Source organism: Orbicella franksi, chromosome 8 (assembly GCF_964199315.1).
Source record: "Orbicella franksi chromosome 8, jaOrbFran1.1, whole genome shotgun sequence".
In the NCBI taxonomy this organism is placed as follows: Eukaryota; Metazoa; Cnidaria; class Anthozoa; order Scleractinia; family Merulinidae; genus Orbicella; species Orbicella franksi.
In genome coordinates, this window is record NC_138152.1 from 1,772,601 (window position 1) to 1,787,951 (window position 15,351).

Consider the following 15,351-nt stretch of genomic DNA (forward strand, 5'->3'; position numbering starts at 1 on the left):
AAAACAAAAGACGGCGGAATAGGAACCTTCCCTACTCAGAGACCATTTGAAGGGTTTCTTTTACACAGCCATGAGCATACTCAAACCCTTCACTACACACTCTGGCGATATATGTTTACGACTGACACTCTTAAGCAGCTTTTCTTTTCATGTATTTTCTAAACCAACCAACTACCCCATAGAAAGTGTTGCATATAATTCAATTCTTCTTCAACCAGCAAGCACGCGAAAGTACTAACGGTTTGAGCTTGATAATTTATTGATAAGCGATACCATAGTCGCGTGAGGATCAGAACGAACAAGTTGAGATTTCATAGTTTGTACCGGACATTTGGTTGGCTGGATTTGAAATAGGACATTTGATATGTTGGATTTGAAAATGTTGGAATCTATTGTTTCAGTTATGCCATCTGATTGGTTTTCATTGTCTGGGTAGCCCCGGTTTCAGTAAGCGCACTGTAAGTGTCTTGTCCAAGAACACAACACAATGTCCCCGGCCAGGGCTCAAACCCGCACCGCTTGTCCCGGCGACTAGTGGGAGGGGGGCGGGGAACAGGGGAGCGGGAGCCCGGGAGAATAGGGGGCGGGAGGGGTACGAGAGGCTGGAGAGGAAAGGGCGGGAAGCGGGAGTTCTAAGAGGGCGGGAAGCGGGAGAGAAATGCGAAACGCTATTTTTTTTTAAATTCAACAATGCGTTAGAATACTTTCAAAAACAAGAACCCAAAATATATTTGACTTGCATTTAGCGTCTTCTCAGTCACTTCTGAGACTTCTGAGCAAACGAGCAAACGAAAATTTGCGCTTGGGCTGAAAAACAGTCTTACTTCTGGTGAAATAGTAAACCCGTTTACAGTGGTTACGTCATAAGTCACGAAATGTCAAGCGGCATGACTGCACGTGTCGCGTAAGCTGTCAAATTGCAAAAAAGTGAGACGACCTACTTCCATGATTTAATTGTCTGATCCCAATAAACGCTGGACTGGTTACTGGAAATGCGTATACTTTATCAGAACACGAGACAACTTATAATTAACTTTTGAGACCGTCGTCACTGAAAACGGATTTCAGAAACAAATCTGAAGAGCCGATGAAAATGGACTGAAATGGTGAAACTCAAGGAAGATAAACAAGTAGGTCAAAACTTCATTGAATTGAAACTTATGGCAGTGGTAATCTTGTTAAATTATTTAAAAACAAAGGAAATGCTTAAGAATTGCGAAGCTAAATGACTAGGATGTGTTTTGACTGCCAATTTACAGGGAACGGGAGCAGCACGCAAAAGGGCGGGAGGCGGGAGATAAAGGTACGGGAAGCGGGAGAGCAGGGTGCGGAAGGCGGGAGGTTCTGATCCCCCTGTCCCCCCCCCCCCCTCCCCCACACACAGACTATGAAGCCACGGAGCCTCCACAAAACTCAAATCAAAATTCTCGGTAATTCAGGATTAGCTTGATCGGTCTTTGAGCAACCCGGCCCTGCGGGGTAATATTCAGGTTAATCAGAGTGCAGATTCTAACTCATATTAGCCTGAATAATTAGCGCCCGGGCTAATCTGTTTACTGTTATCTTTTGATGATGGGAATAAATGACTACTGACATTAATTGCTTTTACCCTCAGTGTACATATTATTCCCGGTCTGCAGTCTGTGGTCCGAAGTCTTCATTTTGCATTGTCTGGCTATAAACAGATCACAAGAGGTCCTATTCAGAATATTAAATGTTTACGTCAAAGACAGAGTAGATTTGTAATTTTAGATACAACTGTGCCCTGACCCTGCCATTAGATTAAGATTCGCAATAGCTAAAATCGCAATGAATTTATCTCTTTATCATATGACTTCTATCTATATACAAGTCCTTGAGTACAAGATGTAACATTTGAAAGTTCTTTACCCACCCATATACCAGCCCAAATTCCGAAATAAATATCACGTTTCACTAACTCTTCCAGGACCTGCTCTCCGATGCCGAAACAGAGGAGCAGAAAGCCAACACTGAGCTGTGTGATGGCAAGACTCCTTGCGTTGGTCACCTTCGCTGCATTGTCCGCCATGTTTATATATTTTACTGACATCATTGAACTGGATACTTTTGAAGGAGTCTTTAAGTCTCTTACGGCTGCTACGTCCAGGAAGTCCTTTGTTATTGGTTCGTCCATTTGCAATCCGGCTAGAAATCGAGGAAACAAGCTCACACCAGTATTAATTTTAAAGTGTGGTTTGTCGCAATAGAGAAACTTGTTGGATTGAAAGGGCTGAGGGGTAGAAATTATGTTATATTGCACTTGGGTAGTTTTCGGTTTTAATTGTTCATTAATCACAGGTATGTGTCGATTCAAGAAATGCAAATCTACCACAATCTGAGTGAGTTCCTGTTTAATTTTGTAAAATAAGCCAAAAAAAAAACCAAAAAACTTTAACTTTGCAAGACGGTTTCACAAAGTTCTTGTGAATAACCAACAGTTCCTCTTTATCATACTAAGTATACTAAGGTGTTATGCAAATTTTGTGTCGCTGACGTAATTAAATATTCGTCGTATTATTTCCTGTTTAAAGACTAGCAAAATGGCGGACAATTTAGCGAAGTACACCGAGAAAGCTAGGATTCTTGCCTTTGTCCATATCATGGTCGGGTTTCTACTCGTCTGTTTCGGCATTGCAGACCGTATCGTGGGAACATGGACCGGTGTTATAGGTATGGGGATTTGGACCGGTATATGGGTGAGTAGAATTTGCAGTTCGTCGAATGTTGATTTTTGTTTTTGCACTCAAGGACGCGAAAATATGTAGACGTCATCATAAAGAAATAAAATATCAATTGCAGATCTGTCTTTTTCGTAAACATTCTAACCAAAGGGTTCTGTAAGGCCCTTTCCACACGTCACTAGGCCGGAGGAATTTGACAACGAACGTTTTCCGTCCACACTACACGGGAGGAATTAAAAACGCAACAGTCACCGGCCATTTTGTATTTATGACTGAGCAAAACATCAAATGATTATCGTCGCCACATCGTTTTCGAAACGCTTCGTTTTCATAATGTTTTCTGTCCACATGAAACTGAAACGAAAAGCCTGCATTTTCAAATTCAAGCGGTTTGAAGAGTGTCTTCCAAAAGCTCCGTTTTCGTGACTGATTAGTGTGGACGGTAAGTTCAATTGTAGAAAAATTTTCCGGCGTAGTGTAGACGCTGCCTAAAAGATGTTTACTGCACGTAATCGAGCGACGGTCTCCTAACGTAGATTGTTTGGAAAACGTTGGCCGAGAAGCACAGGCCGTGACATAGCTCTCAGCTAAATTGCAGAGTGCTCTTCCGCCCGATCAATATCTTGTGTACCTAAATAGCTTTCTGTGCAGATAGACAAAATCACCGATATAGCGGCGGTGTTCACTGTCTGTAACGCGCACTACCAAGACCCCCTGGGAAAGATGGGGTGGGGTGGTTTCAAACTTTTCTCACTTTAATTGAGTTCAAGCTATAGTATTCAAACTCTATTACTTTTTTTGAAGATTTACCGCGGAATATAAGCAACGCATCGAGATCAAACTACAAGGTTTCAACGAGCTGTTTCATTTGAATGCTTTTATTCATACAGATATATCCGTTAACAGAACTAATATTAGCCTTAATGCTTAAAGCGAAAGTTAGCTCATTAAACGAGCGAAGAAAATTATACTCTTTACCGTTTATCTGGTTAATATGATGGCCGTGTTATATTTCAGATGCTGATCACAGGTGGTCTGGGAATCGCTGGCACACGCAGAGAACCAAGTACTTCACGAAATGCTTTTGTAAGTGAAACTTTGGAAGACGAAAGTCGTTTTTATTACTTTTGTATTTATTTGTATTTTTTCAAATTAGTTCTTATTTCGCACATTAATTTTTTGTTCCCAAATTAGTATGGGAATTTCCCAAGTTACAAGGCTACAAGGCATTGACACTTAAATAAAGTTTCCATCTATGCATCTATCTACTCGAAAAGTGACTATTTTAAATGAAAAGAAATTGGGTCTACTACGCCATGAAGATGACCACAACTTCTTCGCCAGTGATTTAGCATTTGTGTGATACCAATATTGTTACATAAGTTGATAAAGACTTGTTTTACTGATGCGTCCAAGTATAACTGTTAGAAACGGCTGGAAATAGTTGTCAACCACGTTAACAACTGTAATTAAATGTGAAAATGTTTAATTTCTGAAACATCATGATTGAAAAAATAACGACCGAAGTAAGATTTTTTACTTTTCCTAAAACTAGCTTAATTGGGGAAATTTTGACGTTAGAGTGTTTTGGTCATAAACTGTTAGGTTTTGAGAGCTTCCGTTTAGGACGCAATACTGTCTTTTTTTTTCCGCCTACTGAATGCTGATTGGTCAATTTATATTTGAGAGGCACCGGCCGTATGCAAGGAAGGAAAACTGTTCCAAGAAGACATTTAACAGCTGTTGCTGCTCGATAGTAAAACTTTTATACAATTACTAACCTTGGCATCCGCTTACCGATCGATAATTATTCACTAAATAAGATGATCATTTTCAACTGAGGTTTGTATTTAGTGATCTTGTTTAAATCCCAGGCTGGTGTGTTTATGGGCTTCTCTATTACATCTACTGTGCTTGGTGGCATAATTATCATCTGCTACGGCATATCCAGTACTTTCTATGGCCCCAGACACGCAAGGGCTATCATTGTAATCATTTTGATTCTCGGCATCATTGAGTTTGTCATTGGCCTCTGGGCTGCCGTGAGCCTCTGTCTGATGAAACCTTGTACATGTTGCTACGATACTGCACCACAACCGGTGAGTCATCCGAGAGAGAGGGTGGTGGATTTTACGGCTATAACACTTAATACTGGGCCTTTTTTTGGCTAACGGTTACATACTTCCCATACGGTTAAGTGAAATCTTAGAAACCATTATTTTAAACGTTAAAATTGATTATCATCGTTTCTAAAATTGAAAAGTATATTTTGATTTCTGAAAACATGTTTAAGGTGATCAGAACACTTTCTAACACTTAAATTTTGATGGGTCATTATAACCACTCTTTATCACTTGATACTACAACGATGGTATGAAAAAAAAGCCCAATCATTGGTGAACACGTTGTTATCATTTTCGTGACACAATAGGTTATCATAGAGACACTATGACCTCCTAAAAACACCCTTAATTACAGCTTTAGGGGCTTCTAATTCAAAAACGGCATGGTGAAACTTTTTTATATTATCAACTTTTGGTCAGCAAATTTTGGCAAAAATTCTGTAGGTAGGGTTCAGACCCACCTTAAATTTTCCAAAATTTAAGGTGGCTCTGAACCCCTGGAAACTGTTTCGAGCCACCTTAGGTCTAACTTAGTTCATTGCACGATGGAAAAAAGGCATTGTTATAAGAATTGTAGAGTAACAGGGCTCCAATACTACTATAGTATGACAAGACTCACAAAATTTCTCGACGAGAGATCTTAAGACTGTCACTTTCGTGGCTAAAACCTCTTTTAGGTTAACATTTTTTAAGGCTACTGGTTAAAATTTTCCAATTTAACGCCAAACGCCTGCGGTTTTGGGCCCGTTTTACGCTAATGGTTAACCCCATTGAGTCCCTCAGTGATAGACCTTACTTATATAAATCATTTACAAAGACACTGGGTAAGAATTTAATTCAGAATAAATGCCACCCACCCAAGAGAATGTTTATTTAAATCTATTTTTACATTGGCGTCATAAATATCCTGCCTAATTTTATTTTATTTGCTGTTTTTCTTTTCTATGGGGCAAGTAATGTACACTACCAGTTCTCGTCACATTATGACTCAGGTACCTGGTGGTGTTCCTGTAGCCGTTCCGATGCAATCGGGCGATTGCATGGTTGCACTCCAAAATGTCACGCCAGGGGCACAGAAAGGTCAACCTCCAATGGTCCTGGTACCTGTTTCTGGAGCTGATGGGAATCAACTGCAGTTGGTCCAAGTAGTTCCGTACGAAGCCATGGCCTCGGGTCACCAACCTCAGCATATTGATTTGCCCCCGCCGTCATATGAGGAGGGACAGTACACAACGCAACAAACCTGACAGGTATGATTGGTTTTGGTATACAAGCCTGTTGCTACATGATATAGCGCTTTTCAGTTGAGCTGCCAAAAAACCCAAACCAAAGTAATCACCCGCATAAAACCTTAACAATCCAGCTTACCAATCAAGACTCAAACTAAATAAATGTAGCTGAGACAACGCTCGGGAAAAAGTCTATTAGCGAATCGCAATGGCCCTTTTTTTTGGAAAGTGGCGCAAGAGTTTTAAACCAGTAGCAAAGCTTAGTAATTCAGAGCTAAAGCTGCTGCAAACTGCTTTCGTATTCGTGATGCAAGATAGAAAGCACCTGAAATACATACGTGAATCGTGAATTTATGAAAAGATCGTTGTTTAAAGCAATAAAAAAAAAAAAAAAAAAAATCGGGGGTGAAATGGCATCACAACCCCACCAGTCAAGTGAAAAGCGCTTTTATTCAAAGCACGGTATTAGTAATTGTGAATAATTCTTAATATGAATGTCGAAATATGTTTCACGTGGAGAAGCAGGGAGAGTGAGAGAAGCGTCTCCTTAAATATAATTATTTTGCAATGCGACTTTTCTTTGAGAGATTGTTTTGTCCAAGGTGCCAACGGATACTGTTTTGTACTGCAGCTTTCCACTAATGAACTCTAACGTGTTGTTGTTGTTGTTGCCTTTTTCAGAAATAATTACAGCTATTAAGACTAAATTTGGAAATACCTGTTTACAATAAAAATAAGCGAAACAACGGAACGACGTTTGGGTGTCATCTTGGCCCCATTGAATTCTTTATAATGGAGCCAAGATGGCACTAAAACGTAGTTCCGTTTTTTACTCGCTAATTTTTTATAGTCAATAATAGCTATAACAAATTCAATTTAAATTTAAGGTACATTGTACATTGTGCCAAGAGAGCATGAAGGGTAAGACACTTAATCCTCCATGTGGGTCTTATTCCAGGCAAGATTATCCCTGTCAACGTATTTATAGAACTTTTCCGGCTTCAGAATTCCCAAGGGTTTCTAGAAGTAGTAAACAGCCAAAGCGGCTTTACACGAATTTTTGTCCACCAAACAACGCTGACATTATGTTATTCGCGGGACGAATGGATGCCATATCTAATAATAACTCAAGAGGTATTACCTTGAGAATAAGACCTATATGTGAGATAAACTATCATATCCTTCATTCTCTCTTGATAGCACTTAACAGTGGGATGATTTGAACCTTTGCACTTGTAAGGGAAAACAAAGGATGCCAAGTTTTGCCTATACGAAATAAAGATAATGAAACATCTAGGCATTATTTGAAAACAGTGGTCTAAAAGTAGCTCGGTTTGACCGTCGTCATTCTAAGTAATATGTGTTCAAAAGAAAGCCAATTATTGTGTCAATTTGTTACATGCCAAAGCTACGTCAAGATCGATTTGTGTTGTATTGACATTGCAGGGGAATCACTTGTTTTCAAATATTGTTTAATTGTCAGGGTTCTTCAACATCATAACCGTGTTAAGAAAAAAGGTCACCTTCCACTGCTCTCAGCTAGCACGTGCGATGTCAATGTTCTTATTATTCGAGTAGGCTGGGTTAAACAGTAGCACTGGAATGCCCTAAGATGCTAAATCAAGATGGGCCAAGGACCAAAATTTATACTGCTTACTCAGGAGGACAATCAACTATTTGCATGATGGTTTGATTTGAATACCACTACTGGAACCCTTCACTTTTTCTCTTTTTTTTCTTACCAAGTATAAGACAATTGTTCTCCATATTGTACCCTTGCTTCATGTCTCTGGGGGCCCTTTCTCTCGCACTTTGGCTTCTTAAGGACGCTTGTAGATGAATGATTGAATGGGTTACTCTTCTGTAATCAAAGTAAACCTACTTTTATTTTCCCTTTTTTAGATTCCAGTGTTAGATTCCGCCTACAAGTTCGGTGGGAGTCTGGTAAACACCTAGAACACCAGATGACGTCATAGAAAACTTAGGTCATAAAATTTATGCAAACCTGTTAGTGTAGGTTTAAACTTACTAGTTTGATTATTTACATTCTAAAACGAACATAGATCGTAATTGAAACGTTTCCAAAATCTTAAACCTCACAATGTAGGTTGAATTTATCCCTTTCATATTAGCGTGCATATATTTACTGTTATGTTTGGTTTCATTTATTTGTATTCTTTCTACACTTTTTTTTTGGTATTGTTTAACTGCCACACTAATTTTTGCTTCAAATTTAGCTTATGGTAAGCAAATGAAACATGTTTTGCCAGTTAAAGCCTGCATGTAGTGTGGTTTCTTAGAACATCATCTTTACTGGCAAATAACTAAGTTCCAAGGTCGTTTACATGAAGAGAAGGTGTCCCGGCTAAACGAGATACCCGACCAACCAAGACATCCCGAGAAGTTCAACTTTTAAGAAAACGATTGAGGCGTTTGCATTTAGACAGAATAGTCCGCATTCTCGGGGCGTCCTGTCTAGATGCCAGAAGGAACCTTGCAGGAAGGCTATCTTTTTGCGATGTAAACGGTTCCACCCGGGCTACCCAGCTAGCCGAGGTGAGAAGAACGTGAAAGCTGCCATATAGCTTCAAAGGCGGCTTGTAGCATTAACTGCCTCTAGTAATAGTCCTAGAAACTGAAAAGCAGTCGCTAGCGGAACGATTGATGAGAAAATAGACAATATTTGTGTTCCCGGTATTGGACTGGAACAAGCTTGCAACTGAGGCTAATGCGGGGAGTCTTTTCCAATGCAAATGACATTGATGTCTTTTTAATGATATGATTTCTCATGAACCACCACTGCTAGGCAGTTCCAGTCCAATACCAAGAAGACGAATATGAACTATTAAACTTGTGCTGAAAACATTTCTTTCGTTCACCGAATTTAAGGTTGTCTGATACCTTCAGATATAAATTTCTCTCCAAAAACCATTAATCGGAAACATGAAGATTAAACATCTCTGACCATTTGTGAAACGTCTTTTGGAACGAGTTTTGTCCCACGACACGTGACACGTTCTCGTCCAATTAGAAAATGCATCTGAGTTGGAAGTAAACAAAGTCGTTTAAACTCAAAGTTTCCGGGCGTTTGGTAAATAAGTACAAAATCAACTAAATGAGACTTCGAGTTTGAGACGCAACGTTAACCGCCCGTTCACTAAATACTATCAATAAGTTAGAAATCAAGAGAAAAGAAATATTTGAAATAATTATATTACTATTCGAAATAATTATGACACGACAACAACAACAAAAAAAGAATAATAAAATGCGTCCTAATTGCTGTTGATTTCGCCAAGCGAGGGTATAAGCATCGTACTGAAGGCTAGCGAAAACTATCTTTTTGACGTAATTCCTTTAGAACGATTTTGACGTTTTCTCTTTAATGACGAAGAACTGAAACACAAAAAATAATTAAATTTTACTAGACATCATTTGATGATTGGCAAATCTCCTGTAAACTAAATTAATATTATTACGGCAAATTCAAAGGAACAAGCAAGCTGACCGGCGCTTCGCTCTTGATTTGCCGACACTGTCGTTCTGTTATTTAGTTCAGGCTCTGTAATTCGGAGTTGCACTCGCACGGTCTAAAAATGATGAGGACGGGAGTCTCACCGACATCACTTAGCTGTTATCAACAAAATATAAATTGAATTATTTTATAATTTTCCCTTTTTGTTTCATACACGATTTTCAAATGAAAGAGCCTGAAAGTGTCTTGGGGATTAATCCAGCCGTTTGCTTTGCGGTGAATATTGCAAGAAAGATATCTCAAACAAAGAAAAAGTGAAACAAGATAGGTAAAGTTTAAAAACTGTCCAGCATAAAGGAAGTCAGGGTAAAATGAGTTGGTGTTCTACTACAGGTGCATTTAGTGTAGCAGAAGTTGATATGTTGGGGAACTGATTTTTCAATTCACAGTCTGTAATAAGCCCAAAAAACTGAAAAACAACACCCAATGTCCAAAGAACATTTCAGCTACAAATTTCCAATTAATGTCTGTCTGAGGAGTCTCCGAGTTAAGGAATTTCAAATCCCAGGATTTGAGACAGTGGTCTATAAGAAACGCTTGTCAAGGCATCTGGGTCCCACACTCGATGGCAAATCTGAGGCAGTTAAAAACCTGGATGAATCGGAAGGGATATGAGACATGCCTAGATTTCACACTCATCTCAAAATACTGATCATGTTAGATATCCCAGAAGCACTCAGGCATACAGTAATGCCAGCTAGGACCTCAACCTGGATGAACTAGAAAGGATATATAACACATGCCCAGGTTAGACGCACATCTAAAAAAATCATACTGATCAGGTTCTATATCCTAGAAACACTCAGGTATACAGTGATACCAGGACCTCACCCTGGATGAACCAGGGAGGATATATCACACATGCCCAGATTAGATGTACATCTAAAAAATCATACTGATCATATTGTATATCCCAGAAGCGCTCCAGCATACAGTGATGCCAGGACCTCGACCTGAATGAACGAGAGAGGATATATAACACATGCTTAGAATCGACGCGCATACCAAAATTCATACTGATCATGTTATATATCCCAGAAGCAGTCAGGTATACAGTGATGCCAGCACCTTCACAAGTGGATGATCCAGGGAGGATATATCACACATGCCTAGATTCGACCCATATCTCAAATTACTGACCATGTTAGATATTCCGGAAACACTCAGGCGGGTCTGTGTAAAATCAGGACCGGATGGCGGCCGGATCTTGGAAGGCGGATGACGGATGGCGGGTGGAAAAATGCGGATGATAAAATACGGAAGGAGAAATGCAGATGACAAAATGCAGATGGAAAAATGCGGATGATAAAATCCTTATGAGGGGAAATTTTCTGTCCTAGTTATAGATAAACCAGGCCATCTTAAAGAATTAAGGCCGGGAAAAGTCCAGATATTTTAGTCAATCACAAAACAGATCAAAACATAGTACGCCCCCCCCCCCCCACAGAAAAAACCGAAAAGCATTGGTCGAATAATAATAGACTAGACTTTCCTTCTATCATCAGATACTGTTCTTCGAAGAACTTTCGCTGATTACTCCTAGCAAATATTTCGACTGCAGAAAATAGGCGTTGCAAACTAAATAATATGTAGATTTAGGTCAGCCTGAAAGCGTAGCTCCTGGGCCGGGTTGTTCAGTGGCCGATTAAGCTAACCCAAGAAAAGGTAGAATTTTCATTTCAGCTTTGTAACTTTGCGATGAGGCTTTCCGTATGTTGTTTGGCCTTCTGTTTTGAGTTTTAATAATCACCATTTATCTTTTTCTCAGCTCGTGAGCGGGCGCAATTCAACAAATCCTGCAAACTGATTGACTCCGGGAGCGGGCGGAATTTTCTCATCCGGACCGCCACAGCGGGCGGAATCCGTCGAGTTGATCTATTTTCGTGAACGAATTAGCGGTAATCGTCAATTTTTCGCCCTTTTTACACTTTCATCGACTATTAATCAACGCAAGTTTATCTCTATTCACCTTTAAATGGCAAGGAAAGTCACTGTAAGTAAATTCAATTGAGTTTTTTGAAGTTGTGAGAGTTTGTTTGGCTCGGCGCTGTAATGGCGCGTAATCCTCCGTGTCTCTCTCTACAATTCTAATTAAAAAATGACTCAATTTCAGTCGAGTTTACCTCTCTGATCGTTGCTGTATTTGAGAGAATTCCTGTGGAATACACTTCACGAATTTCCGCGCTATCTGCCACTCAATTTACGGTAGAAAAGTGTGATTCCGAGTGATTCGCAAAGACTGACAGAAATTGTTTTTGTAGTAGAACTTCAAACTTAGCACGAAATTTCACACCCGAGAAACACTTTTAGAGAACTTAAATGGTGAACTAAATGCAACTAACATAAAGTAGTTCGGTATAAATCTGTTCTTTAATACATCTTTCTTTGTTTAGTATCTGAGTTACTCACTCGTTCAATGACAAAGCTGCGTAAACAAACCCACTTGTAAGCCAATTTACCGCAAGAAAAAATGATAAACATGTTATTGTCCGGCTTAGGATCGGTCCGTATAGTGAAAAACTGTGACCTCGGTCACAGTTTTTCCCTGCACGGACCTCTCAGCCGGCCAATAACATATATATACACAAAACAAAGCAGCAAAAAACATTTGTATAAAAGAAAAAGTTATAATTCGGTTAACTTTAAATCCTGGGCTTCCGAACAATCCTGCCCTGTTTTCAACAAGTTAACCTGACATGAGCCCGTGATCCAATCGAAAACCAGCACTTGGTCAGCGTTCAACTTCAAAAAACACATGACCTCGATGAACTGTAAACTTGAACCCGCGACATGGTCACGTGATACTGGTCAGCGGATTCCTTGTCTTGACAGGCGTCAATTGATCATAACATGAACGTCCAATATCAAAGAGGTACATGGTAAACCAAGGCTGCATGTCTCTGTCAACCTATCATTTGGAGTATGGCCGCCATGTTGCGCGACTCCGTCGTCGCCGCCGTCTCCGTCGTGCGTTCGCGCCCACGAGCAACACCGCTAACCATGATAATCATGAGGAAATCCATTCATGGGTTTCCTTTTCTTTCCTAAATGAGAATGGGGCTCCGCTTGGCGGCCCTTTAGGCCGCCTGAGCTACGCTAAAACACCACTACATGGTCAGTAACCCATCGCGACCCACTCCCACTGTACCCTGTTTGAGAAGTTTGCAAGACACATGGAGCGTTCGCATATGCGCAAGACTGTACATGCGCAGCACGTCTTCAAAGGCCGCGGTGGCTCTAGCGCTAGTGGAAGGCCTCGGACAATCGAGTTTAGATAGAGACGATTCCTTGAACTTTTTTTTGGGGGGGGGGGGGCGATCTAACCTCGACCTTACCTTTATCTCTGGCAATCACTGTTAACCTTTCCTCTGTGGGCTTATGTAAGTGAAAAAGCTGGTTCATCGGCAGATATCGAAAGGGTACTTAACAATTATTCCATGAGCGCGCGTTGGATATGAGATGGTAAATAGCCAACGAGGCCCGTAGGGCCGAGTTGGCTACAACCAATCTCATATCCAACAAGCGCGAATGGAATAATTGTTTTATTAAATTCTCAACCTTCGGTTTTGCTAAATTTTTATTTAAGTTTAAGAAACGACCGGAAAGTGAGGTGACTTCCGGGCGCCAAAACTACATGATCTCATGATCACATGATAAGTGCACCGCCGTGCGAACAGTTGAATGAAAAATTAAAAGCGAAGCAAATTACCGTTGAACTGAATTTACAGTAATCCAAACTTCACGGTCTGTTTTGTACTGGTAAAAACCTTACTGCAGTGTCCTCAGGTGTTCAAAGTTCAAACTCATCGGGAAGAGTAATAATTGTGGACATTTACACTACAGTTGTAAAAATACTGGGGAAAGCTTCTCTGATCGCCATGCCGTGAAACGGAGGTTGAACTGGTGGAAAAATTATTTTCGACAAGAACTGCTCTCCCGGACTCTCGATGGGGAAATTCGTCTGGGATTGGTCTGCTCTGCTGCTGGATTTCGTTTTCCTTCCCCTGCACTGAAGTGGCACTACCAGAAGACGCATTTCCAATGAAATCACTGAGAGCGAGTGACATCTTCTGTTGTTGTTCCATCGAAGGCCGCTCGCTGTAGGACTCAACTGCCTGGTCAGACTTGTGTCCCGTTATGGACTTGATGTGCCTCGTCTCGCAATTATGGTCGGAAAGCACTGTGACAGATGTAGCTCTCAGGCAGTGGTTTGTGAGATGTGGTTCTAAACCTGCTCGCTTTGACATCTCTTTCATCATGTTGTCGAGCGTAGTTGTACCAAGAGGTGCGCTGCAAAACCAGATTTTGTCGGCTGCGGGATTGAACTTCTTGCTTTGACCATCTCCTGGTCTCTGAAACAGAGCATCTGACGTTGGATTGAGATGACCCAAGTAGTTCTTGAGCGTTTTCACTGGACATCTTTCAGATGCCGGGACGGAAAATATCTTCGCATCCGATTCATCCTCAGCATCTGCGAGGCCTCCCTGGTGATTTTTTGTAGCCGGCAAGGAACCAGGCTGACTTCTGTTCAGCTCGTAGTATTCAACCCCTTGTGGAGTTTTTCGTAGAGAAAGCATTGCGGGTGTCAACTGTCGCTGGTTTTCACGTCCCCGTCTTCCAAAAAAGAGGCCGAGGTAGAACCAAGCCGTCCTCTGTAACTGGGCAGGATTCAAACTGTCGGCTGGGCCGAGTTCGCCGCTCTCAAACAGTTTCTTCACCTGCTCTTTCGAGATTGCTTTTTTGTGAACGACGCCAGCTATTTTACCCGTTTTCCTTAGGTCTTTCACGAAAGCGTCCAAAACTTTATTTGCCTCAGTGAAAGCGGGGTCAGAGATTATGGAAAACGGTTTGTTGTGTGGCGGCGAGCGAAGAAAACGATCAATGGCGGCTCTTATGGATTTCGTGGATGAACTCTTATAATATGTGCCATCTTTCTTCCTCGCTGACGTGTAAAAGCACTTCAAACAAACGTTCAGCTCTTCTTTTGACATTTCTTGTATTGGTTTTAAAAATGTGGTGTCACCAGGACTAGCAAGCCATTCTGTAACATTAAGGTAAATATTGTTGTTGTTGTCACGTAACCTTCATGAATGCGTAAAATCTCGACGGTCGTATTTGAAATTTTGCAACTTTTAATTGAAAATTAACGGGTACGTACCGTTAAATAATCTCATCCCGAACTTTGTGGCTTTTTTTGTTGTTTCTGGGACAGCCTTGTCCATGATTTCTTGTATTTCTTCCGTGGATAGCTCACCAAATCTGCTTTTTTCATTCCATTTTTTTTTCTGTCGACGAAACTTGGCTTCCCGGGAAAAATTTTATGCTGAACGACATTTGCCGCATTCATTTCCATATAAGGTCAAACGCAGGTATAATGGCTGGTAACCGAGATCTAGTTAACCAATCAGAAAGCTATAATTGCATTATCCGAGGTTGAGAATTTAATAAAAGCAGTTATTTTTACAGCTTTTGCGCTGTTACAGATTTAATACAGTGAAAATAGCCGAAAACGAGCAACAAACGGTTTTAGACCTCTGCAGGGCGTTCTTTTTGCATGTGGTCTAATTATGTCACACCACCAACACCACCACCACCACCCATCCGCATTTTTGTCATACGCATTTTTGTCATCCGCATTTCGTCATCCACATTTGATCATCCGCAGTTTTATATCCGCAATTCTTCATCCGCCATCTGCCATCCGCCATTCGCCATCAGTCATCCGGCCAGCTTCACAGGAGGTCAGTGCACAATTAGACACG

General features: G+C 40.7%; 2 protein-coding genes across 2 annotated transcripts; one reads left to right on the plus strand and one right to left on the minus strand.

The window, feature by feature from the left end:
• Window positions 1-2,504: 2,504 nt before the first annotated feature.
• LOC145496251 (uncharacterized) lies at window positions 2,505-5,108 on the plus strand. The gene is made up of 3 exons (XM_081475947.1): window positions 2,505-2,717; window positions 3,720-3,788; window positions 4,577-5,108. The coding sequence occupies exons 1-3, from the start codon at window positions 2,562-2,564 to the stop codon at window positions 4,871-4,873; spliced, it is 522 nt and encodes a 173-aa protein (XP_081332073.1). The 5' UTR covers window positions 2,505-2,561; the 3' UTR covers window positions 4,874-5,108.
• An 8,204-nt stretch (window positions 5,109-13,312) lies between these two features.
• On the minus strand, window positions 13,313-14,580 carry LOC145496212 (uncharacterized). The gene has a single exon (XM_081475888.1). The coding sequence runs from the start codon at window positions 14,578-14,580 to the stop codon at window positions 13,393-13,395; it is 1,188 nt and encodes a 395-aa protein (XP_081332014.1). The 3' UTR covers window positions 13,313-13,392.
• Window positions 14,581-15,351: the final 771 nt, after the last annotated feature.